The sequence below is a fragment of the Lepidochelys kempii genome, chromosome 5 (assembly GCF_965140265.1).
Source record: "Lepidochelys kempii isolate rLepKem1 chromosome 5, rLepKem1.hap2, whole genome shotgun sequence".
Classification (NCBI taxonomy): domain Eukaryota; kingdom Metazoa; phylum Chordata; order Testudines; family Cheloniidae; genus Lepidochelys; species Lepidochelys kempii.
The window spans coordinates 2970990-2981028 of record NC_133260.1 but is presented as its reverse complement, the minus strand read 5'-3'; the positions used below and the strand labels follow the sequence as shown (position 1 = coordinate 2981028).

Genomic DNA, 10039 nt, shown 5'->3' with positions numbered 1-10039 from the left:
AGTGCCCAGACCAGTCTGATTCCCAGGCGGATACCACTGTGGGGCAGCTGCTAGCAAAAGCTGGCTCTTAAAGGCTGCTGGGGCTGGGGAATGGGCTGGATAGGTCTCCACGACGCAACGTCTCCGGGGCTTTGCCCACCTCTCCGCTGCTGAACAGTGTTGCGTGGCAAGCGTCAGCAAGCAGGTGGGCCGGTGCTACAGGCCCCTTGTGCTCAGGCAAGCAGCACTGCTGGGTGCTAAGAGAGCTCCTGGGGGATGGGGGAGCTTTTCCAGGGCAGTGACTGGGTGCCCAATTTGGTGCCCAGGTCAAATGGGAGTTGTGTCTTCACGACAGAACCAGACCCCAATGCTCGATGTATTTCCCTCCCCAAGACCCCCTCCCCCTCAAACACAAGCGGGAATGTCTGTACATTTCAGGTTTTTTTATTTTAAAAAATCATTTTGATCCCAGCCAAAAAAGGGAGAGCGAGCGAACGAGAGCGAGAGAAAGAGCAAATTCCCTTGTAATTTATCACAGCAAACAGATCCCGTGGCAATGACATGGAGCTTGCTGACGTCAGCGTTACTCCCACCCAGCCGGGGGCGTCTAGACACAGGCCAAGATCAGTCTGATTCAGAAAAGCAGAGGAGCCCTGGGGGTCCCGGAGTCTCTGATGGGAAGGAGAAACCTGTTCCTGCCAAGGAATGCCCAGCCGCAGCGGGCTGCCAAGCTGTCATTCACTCAAGGTGTCACTGCTCTTTTACCCATGAGCGTTGGTCGAGGGAAAGGGCCTGACCCCCGTTTACACTGGAGATGGGTCTGAACCTTTGCCATGGAGGTGCCCAAAGGGATGGCCCATAACAGCCATGCAGGCTAGGTAAGGTGAAGCCCGTCCTTCGCCCCTCACGCTGTCTCAGTCTCCTCCTCTTCTGGCTGACCCAGGCCTTATCTCACGCTGCTTCCAGGACCTGGGCTGCCTGATCCAGATCACTGCTTTCCTCTTTCCATCCCTTCTGCCAAACATGCGGCTCCTGCTAATCTCGGCCCCCAAGCTGACCTAAGCTTCAGGGACTGGTCCCACTCCCCAGTTTATTGATGTATTTATTGTTAATTAAAAACTGGAGCAAGGCTGCAGCCCAAGTAACAACACGCTTCTTGCCTGGCCTTTCGCTGCTCTCCATCTCCTCTCCTCACCCTTTGGGTCTGGCCAGCTCAGCTCTGCGCAGCTCAGGGAAGGAAAATCCCTGGTGGTTTCAAAGGAACGGAATGGACCCCCCCAAGCCGACCCGATGCAGTGCCGAGGGCCAGCGCTGCCATGCATTAGCCACCATGCTCTCACCGCCCGGAAGTGGTTCTGCAAAAATACCCACCCGGGGTTCCCCTCACTGGCTCACTCGGTGCTGCCCTGGCGGCTTGGTACAGAATCATTCGTGGGAGCACAGACTAAAGGTCATGGACCCGATTCTCCTTTATGCCAGTGCCCATCTTCACGGGGCCAGGAATTACCCAGGTTGCCCAGAGAGCCCAGGTGGCTCTTCCCTAATCCTGGCCAGTGGAGGATGCTACCGGTGGGATCGGACGGCCCGTGTGTGTGCCCACAGCAAAAGCTGCTAGTCTCTCCCACTCCCTTCTCTGCCCGCTTCCCTGGCCCTCCCCCATGCGCCTGGCAGGGCCGTTGCCGGGGGCAGGCGGCACAGGGCAGGCTGGCCGGCGTGGGGGTTGGCAAAAAGAAAAAGAAGCTTTGTGCCCAAATTTGCCAAAATTCAGAGGGATTGCAGGGCATGCGGGGCTGGAGAACGGGGCTGGATTGGCAGGCCAGGAGACCCAGGACAGGACAGCGTAGGCAGCAGCTGGACTTGGCTCCCCCACACGGCCCCCTCCCTGTGTGACTGCACCTTGGGACCCCCCTAGGCTGACAAACGGGTTCAGTCTCTGTGGCCCATTCAGTCCATGGTCTGCTGCCCACACGGGGGCCATTCAGTGCCAGCTGTGGTTTCTGTAATAGGGGCACCTGCCCACTAGGGGCTGAGCTGAGATCCACCAAACTCATCTCACATCATGGCCACGGCACAGCCAGCCAGGCTGCACCAGCCATCGGTCACCACCTGCCACGGCTGAGTTGAAGCCACTGAGCACAGAGACCTCCCTAATTCCCAGGGGTGCCACAAGGGACCCCCTAGGAGCTGTGGAGGTGCCCAGCTCACTGTGAGAACGCCTCGGTCTGGAACGGATTACGCTCAGAGCAGTGCCAGCCGGCACGCCCTGTGTCATTCGCAGCTGGCAGGCCTGGGGCGCAACCCCAGCACAGTCCCCAGCTAAGCAGCACTCAGCTTGACAAATCACAGAAGCCAAGGGAGACTCCCCAGGGCAGGGCAGAGAGCAGAGAGCAGGAAGCGGGGATCTCCAAGGGGGTACAGTACGGTCACACCAGATTCAGTCCCAAAGGAGCTGTAAGCTGCTTGCCCTGCAGCCGGAAACGCTGAAAGGGGAATGCAGAGTTCGCAGGCATCACGATCATCTCTCAGCCCCTTTCCCATCGCCGGGCAGTGGGCCAGCCGCAGGCTTCTCCGGGTCTACTTGCTTCAGAGGTTGTTCTAGGGAATTAGAGAAGGAAAGGTTGATGCTGGTCAACCAGGTGCCTGCTCTTGCCAAGCTCTAGGCGTCAGCTGAGCACTGACAAGCTCGCAGCGGGAAACCAAACCAGCTCAGCTGCATGTTAGTTTGGCTCAAACTAGGTATTAGTCGGATACGACTGTTCTTTGCGTTTAGACTCCGTGGAATGCTTGTAAATTGCTGCCGCAGCGTGGCTGCGTTCCAGGCTGCACGGACAGAGGTCAGCTTTGCTTTGTAACTGTGGAAATGTTTGTGCTGAACTTGGGAACCCAGACCCAGGAATGGTTCCTCCTGCCGACCCAGGAGGCCTATGAAGATTAAACAGGACATTAAGGAACATCACAGTACAGAGGGCTGATGACTGGCCTATGCTGCAGTACAAGGGAGCTTGGCTCAGGGTCTGGAAGGCTAAAGATAAAAGATAAAACAGGGTCACAAGAAAATTTGTCGTCTCTTTGGTGTCTGAACTCTCCCAGGGCCAGAGACACTGAACTAAGGCAGAGATCCCCCAGGGTTACTCCTGAGTCTGCCCGGAAAGACATTTTATATTGGCAGATTACTACATCTCTGTCATCTTGAGAAACCGTAGCTGGTAACTCATTTGTATGTATATGTTTGCTTGCTTTCCCTTGTAGGTAACTCTCTTGTTTCTTTTTCCTAGTTGATAACCCTTTAGTTAGCTGATTACAGGACTGGCTACCGGCGCGGCCTTTGGTGTGAGATCTGAGATACAAACTGATCTGAGATATGTGACTGGCCCCTTAGGACTGGGAATAACCTGAATATTTGACGATCTTTGGGGTAAGTGACCATGTCTCACTAAGGCCAGCTTGCTGGGTGGCAGGATAGACTGGATTGTCTGAGACTCCATGGTGAGACCCTTACAGTGATCCAGGAGTTCACATTTGTTACTGGGTAGGTGAAATCTAATCATCGAACAGCATAAAGGGACCCCCCCTTCACCTTCCCAGCAAGCAGCTGCTACCGGGCTGGGCTCTGCTTCCCAGAGTACAGCTACCTCCCCACGTGTGTCAGGAGCCGGGTTAGAACCCGGCCCCTCCAGGGGCGTAGCAGAGACCCCCAGCACTGAGCTAACAAGGCAACTCCAGCAGCTGCTAGGCGTCGTCAGCTGGTTTCCTCTACACCGGCCCAGAAGGGGGCTGCACAGCTGCTTTGCCCGTGGATTTGCTCCGGTGCCACAGAGGTCCTGCTCTTACCCTCGCTCGGCATGGCCAGGAGAGGAAGAGGAACTGTATGTCCTCCTCTTGGGGCACAGGCGGCTTTAGGGTTTCCCCAGCTTATGCAGGAATGATCCTCCAGAGTCTGACCATGCAGCTAGTCCCAGGGGGAGAGGCATGCAGTGCAGCGGTGAGTCCCGGAACAGCCCTTTCCCCTCACACCCGCAGCTCGGAGCTCCTTCCCGCTGGTCTGTCTTCCCCGTTCCCACACCCAGGGAGGGGATGGAGACTAGATAGTCTGGTCCAGCATGGCCGGAGGTGGGCTCCTCCATTAGAGAGACCAATGGGCTGACCTGGGGCGGAGGGCGGGGTACGGGACGCCAGTGACCTACGGGCTGACCTGGGGCGGAGGGCGGGGTACGGGACTCCAGTGACCTACGGGCTGACCTGGCGCGGAGGGCGGGGTACGGGACGCCGGTGACCTACGGGCTGACCTGGGGCGGAGGGCGGGGTACGGGACGCCGGTGACCTACGGGCTGACCTGGGGCGGAGGGCGGGGTACGGGACTCCAGTGACCTACGGGCTGACCTGGCATGGAGGGCGGGGTACGGGACGCCGGTGACCTACGGGCTGACCTGGGGCGGAGGGCGGGGTACGGGACGCCGGTGACCTACGGGCTGACCTGGCGCGGAGGGCAGGGTACGGGACGCCGGTGACCTACGGGCTGACCTGGCGCGGAGGGCGGGGTACGGGACGCCGGTGACCTACGGGCTGACCTGGGGCGGAGGGCGGGGTACGGGACGCCGGTGACCTACGGGCTGACCTGGGGCGGAGGGCGGGGTACGGGACGCCAGTGACCTACGGGCTGACCTGGCGCGGAGGGCGGGGTACGGGACGCCGGTGACCTACGGGCTGACCTGGCGCGGAGGGCGGGGTACGGGACGCCGGTGACCTACAGGCTGACCTGGGTGACCTGCGTGTACTCTGACGAGGCAGGAGCAGGGTCCTGCGGTGGATGGGCCAGCGGTCTGACCCAGCATGGGGAGCTGAGCAGCTGGGATCCACGGTGGGCATCTTGTGCTCAGCATGGAGGGGGCAAAGCCTCCCCAGTGTCTGCCCAGCCCTGACTAGCTGGTGCCTCTGTGCTGGCCCAGTGCCCTTACCTTGGCCTGGTACACACTGTCCAGCCTCTCGGTGAGCCGCCGCACCCAGTGGGCATGGGGAGGGGCGCAGAGCTGCTTGCCTCTCATGGTGATAAACCTAACACACAGCAAGGAAACAGACAGGGACAGCTGAACAGAAGGCTCTGCGCCAATCAAAGCAAGCTGCCTCCGTCGCAACCCTCCTCCCTGCCACGCTCCCCACTCGTGCCGCTGGGCAGAGGCTGCGGCGAGGTCAGAAGCAGAAATGGCGACAGCCCCCAGCAGGGCTATTCCTGCCCTGGCTAACCCGAGCGCCGGCTCAGGATCCCGCAGGAGACAGCCTGTTCTCCTGGGACCCCGGCCCCATTTCAGCCTCACGCTGGGAGAGGCTGTCGGAACCAAGGCTCCCAGCTGCCCGAGGCTCCCCCCGGCTGACTCCAGCTGGCAGTCCAGAGCCGCCCGCGCTGGGAACTGACAGCAGTAGCGTGAGAGGAATGGAAGTCCGGCTTGGGCCCACTGGCTGGGGAGTCACTGGGGCGGCCCCAGGCTGGCTCTGACCCATCGCGTCCAGCTCTTGTGATGCTCGTCGCGACGGACACGCACCACGCGGCGCCGGTCGTGTGCAGTAGGAAGCCGAACTCTCCCCAGCTGCGGAGCGACTCGGGCTCAGGCCCGGGGCTGGGCGCCGTGTGGGCGCGGCGGGCATTCCCTAAGGACGGGCACTGGGGTGAGCTGCCTAGGCCATGCTGCAGCAGTGGACTGTGCTCCCACCTGCCTGCACAGCAGCGAGTGTGAAAGGAGTCTGCAAAGCCTCTGGTTTGGCCGGCTGCCCTCCAAATCCCTTTGATCCCAGCAGCGATCCGACCCCCCACGCCCCACACACTCCCAGCACTGAGAGCAATGGCCTGGGGCCAGGCGTCCCAAACCAGCCAGACTTCCCTCGTGCCCCCCAGCTTCATCCGTGTATCCCCTTCACTCTGCCCCCCCGGCATTCCCCAGAGCTCGGCGCCCCACGGAGCAGCGAGGCCCAGCCACGGTACTCACACCACGGCATGGATGGGGCAGCCGTCGTGGATCCGCTGCACCTCGTAGTGCAGCACGATTTTGCGGGGGATGGGGACTTGGCTCGTCCTCAGGCAGCAGTCCAGGGCATTGTTGCTGCCGGACACTGGAAGAGAAAAGCGATCGGAGCAATGGGCAAAGGGGAGGCGGGAGGGTGCGGCCGCTGGGGCAGAAAGCAGAGGCAGCCGGGTCCCAGCAAGAGTCCAACGACCAGAAGCTGTCTCGTCACTGCGGCAAACTGGTGCCGTTCTTGCAGAACGTCGACACGAGAGATGGAAAAGCCCCGAGGTGGCGGCTCATCTGTCCCCCTGGTCAGTCAGGGCTTCCCTCCAGTCTGGGGCCGAACGCCTCTGCACTGGGCCTCTCTGGGAACCCCCTAGCCCAAGGATCTGGCTGCTAATGGGCACTCTCTGCCCTCACCCGGCCCCCCCTCCTGGGCATCTCGAGCCCTTGAGAAACATGGATGACCTGAGCCCCTGGCAGCTGCAGGGCACAAGGGCTGGCCCCTCCAGAGAGACGGGGAGTGACCTGCCAAGGGCATTTGCAGTCTGTGGGAGAGCCGGGAATCGCCCCGAGCGCTCCTGGCTCCCAGCCGAGTGCACTGGATGCAGCACCTTGCTCGTGCCCCGGGGAGAGCGAGCCGGGGTTGCCGGTCAGCACGGAGACGTCTCCGGGGGCTCCCCAGCATGCTCCTGGGAGCTAGTGCCACGGAGCAATGACCACCCCTGCACTGCTCTGCTGGGTGCAGCTCGGGGCACCCGTCTGCCATGGGCAGGCTGCCCCGCATGAGGCTAGTCATCATGACCGGGAGTTGGGGGGGGCACAGGACAGGCACAGGGACGAGGCCTGCTCACTCCTCTAGTGTGTCGTGCTTCCCCCTCCACTGAAGGATCCCAAAGCATTTGTCAAACATTAACTAACTGAATCTCCCGGCGTGCCGGCAGTTGGCTTGGTACTACCCACCGCAGCTGTTTAATAGAGGGGAAACTGAGGCACCGTGCAGCAATGTGACTCGCCCCGATTTACTCAGCAAGCCTGTGCCAGAGCCAGGATTGGAGCCTGGGGCCAGACTCTCCCCCCACAGGAACTCCTTCCTAGGTCCTTAATCTGCACCTAGGAGTCCTGCTCCTCAGCCCTTTGTTCTAACACCAAGGACGACGTCCGCTCTTAGCTCACGCCGTACCAGGCTAACCTGGAGAGAAGTGTCCCAGAGATGTAAAGGGCAGCTGGCATTTCCCGCTGTGAACTCACACCCTTATTCCACCCAGTGGACACAGCTGAGAGATGGGGCGTGCTCAGGAGCTCCCCACTCTGCTGTGCAGACACATGGCTCTCACTCCCACCCTCCGGCTGCCTGGCTCCTTGCAAAGCTTCTCTCGGCTCTTCCCTTAGTTCCTCTAGAAGCCTTCCTTATTCAGCTCGGGTTGGTTCCCTGCTGACTGGAAACACAGGCATGAGTTGAATGGGGGCCTGTCCTGGGCTTTCTGTGCCCTTCGCCTCCTTGTGCCAGAATGAACATAAACAGCAGACAGCCTAATGTTATTAGCAACTGTCTCCAACAGCCGGAGACGGGGCACTAGACGTAGAGGGCTCTGAGTTACTGCAGAGAATTCTTTCCAAGGGGTCTGGCTGGTGGGTCTCACCCCCATGCCCAGGGTCTAACTGGTCACCAGATTTGGGGTCAGGGAGGAATTTTCCCCCAGGTCAGATTGGAAGGGATGGTCCCTTCTGACCTTAACATCTCTGAGGATGGAAGGTCCCAGGAAGGGGGTGGTGATATATTTTATTCAAACAACTTCTAGTGGTGAGAGAGCCAAGAGACCCGGCTACAGCTAGACTGCACACAGGTCCCGGGAATCAGAACTTCCCACACCCCGATGCTTTCTGCCTGTCACAGAGGAAACCTCTCCTCCTCTCTCACACCACTTCCACACATATCCTTGCACACGCAGACTCATGCTCACAACGTACAGCATGAGCACAGGCATCCAGGGCCCGATCCTCCCCCTGCCTTGTGCCATCAGTGACATCAAACACTGCCAGCTTATCACAGACTTACGGTCTGGCTCTGGGCAAGTCACGTCATTGCTCTGTGCCTCAGTTTCCCCCTGCACAAGGGGAGTAATGACAGCAACCTCTTAGGTGTGATGAGGATCTGCTCATTAATGACCCAGGGAAGAGGCTCTGGAGGTGCAAAGCCTCATCTGTTCAGCCCTGCAGCTCAGCATTTCACTGCGCCAGGCACCTGGGGGGGCAGCACCATCCCTTCCTTTGCAACTAGCACATACGTCATTTGCACACAGGACTATTGCCATCCCGTGCAGCAAGGGGGGCATTTACCTCAAGTCCCCAACCCCGAGAGATTTCAGAATAAACTGGACGCAGCGCTACAAACTGGAGTTCAGGGCGCAATCGCACACGGGGAGAGGGACTAGCCGGCACTTAGAGGGGCCGTCTCCTACCCCAACAGGCCAGTCTGTGAATGCCGGAAGGCTGCGGTGACATACAGCAGCAGAGGCCAGAGGAAGAGTGGCCCAGTGGTTAGGACAGAATAGCCTGGTGCTCAGGAGAATTGGGTGTGATTCCACACGAGACTTAGGGCATGGTTGACTCCCCCTGCGCTGAAGTTCCCCCTCTCTGCGGGGGCTAATAGCATCTCCAACTCCCGGGGTGCGGTGGGGATAAATATACTGAAGATCGTGGTCCTCAGATACCCCGGCAGCGGATCTGTTGATACCTTAGCTGGAAAGTCAGCAGGCATCCAAAGCCCAAATTTACTAATCCAGAATGAACCCATCAGACTTCTTCTAAAAGACCCTAGGATGCAAGAGAGCAGAACCCAGGTGGGGGAGTTGTCCATTTTACCTGGCAGGAAGGTCCACAGGGAGAGGACCATCAGACCGAAGAAAGCCACGCTCCTAACCAGCTCCATGCTCGGGCGGGCAGGCTGGGAGCCAAGGAATAGCCTGCTGGATGGAGTATGGAGTGTGCTCTCAGCCAGGTCGCCTGCAGCTCTCTGAATCCTGCTGCTCCAGCTCTCTATTTATCCTGCAGCATCTTAGCTCTCACTTTCATTTCTGGTGGGGGGGGAGGGGGGCACTGACTCATAAGGGCAGGTTCAATTTGCCCAATCCCTTTGTTTGCTTTTAGCCTGTGCTCCTGGCTCCGCAGCCTGGGATGACTTGACTGGCTCGTGGATAGCAAGAGACGGGCCAAACCACGGTGCTGCCGGCTAAAACCTCGTGGATTGGTGAAGGGGTTTTGCAGAAACAGCTAGGGCTAGCTGGGGTTCAGGCCCCCATTTAATCTGAAGCTGCCAAATCTCTGGGGCAGGCTGGAGACAAGGGGTGGGTATGGAGCCAGGGCTAAGCTGAAGGACCAATGACATCTTCTAGGCTCAGCCGGGGGGAGGGGGACGCGGGTCTTTGCCCTGCCCTGGAAACCCCCAAAGCACCTGGGACTCTTACCATAAACGTCAACCAACCCAAACTGCATTGCAAGACGCCAGCCTCGTCACATGGCCAAGCCAGCCCAGAGGGGTGCTGCAGGAGTGGGCTGGGTCAGCTGCACGGGGAAGCCCCCTGGGCTGGGGTCCAGCTTGGTTCAGCAGGGCCCTGCTCGCAGGGGCTCCAACGTCTTTGCTAACGGTTCCCCCCACCCCACTCCGTGGGCCCTGCCCTTTGCTCTGGTCAGATGCTGCCCGGGGCCAGGGTGCACTGCAGAGCTAAGCATTCACCCCAACGAACCTCCTTCCCTTGGCCTGTCTGCTCCCTGCTGGGCCCTCGAGAGAAGGGAGGAAAACTGAGGAAGAAGCCCAATAAAGCAGGGGGAGCTCGGCAGCGTAGAAATCCCGGGGGGGTGGGGAGCGCCGGTGGTTGAGACCCTCTCCCTCGGCCAGGGCAGGCCTGTCACCTAGGGAACGCTCCCCAGTGCAGCCCCCATCCAGCGCCCTGTGGGGTCTGTGCTCGTGCACAGGGCCGTGCGCCAGAGGGCCCGATTGCAGGACCAGGGTCTCCCCTCGAACGCCGGTCTCCCAGCCCTTCCGCTGGGGGGCTGGCCCCTCG

The 10039-nt window shown here is 60.1% G+C and overlaps 1 protein-coding gene across 1 annotated transcript; it reads right to left on the bottom strand.

The window, feature by feature from the left end:
* Positions 1 to 2308: 2308 nt before the first annotated feature.
* Positions 2309 to 8971, bottom strand: LOC140912000 (C-C motif chemokine 19-like). The gene is made up of 4 exons (XM_073346153.1): positions 8841 to 8971; positions 5958 to 6081; positions 4935 to 5031; positions 2309 to 2574 (listed from the first exon to the last, which is right to left on the bottom strand). The coding sequence occupies exons 1-4, from the start codon at positions 8905 to 8907 to the stop codon at positions 2563 to 2565; spliced, it is 300 nt and encodes a 99-aa protein (XP_073202254.1). The 5' UTR covers positions 8908 to 8971; the 3' UTR covers positions 2309 to 2562.
* Between the last annotated feature and the right edge of the window lie 1068 nt (positions 8972 to 10039).

What these genes read in the sequence shown, in the direction of transcription:
- LOC140912000 (XM_073346153.1), bottom strand. Translation starts at nt 8,907, where the DNA reads ATGGAGCTGGTTAGGAGCGTGGCTTTCTTCGGTCTGATGGTCCTCTCC. An exon ending in CCTGTGGACCTTCCTGCCAG is followed by an intron (nt 6,082 to 8,840) that starts GTAAAATGGACA and finishes TTTCTCTTCCAG; the next exon opens with TGTCCGGCAGCAACAATGCC. An exon ending in TGCCCCATCCATGCCGTGGT is followed by an intron (nt 5,032 to 5,957) that starts GTGAGTACCGTG and finishes GCTGTGTGTTAG; the next exon opens with GTTTATCACCATGAGAGGCA.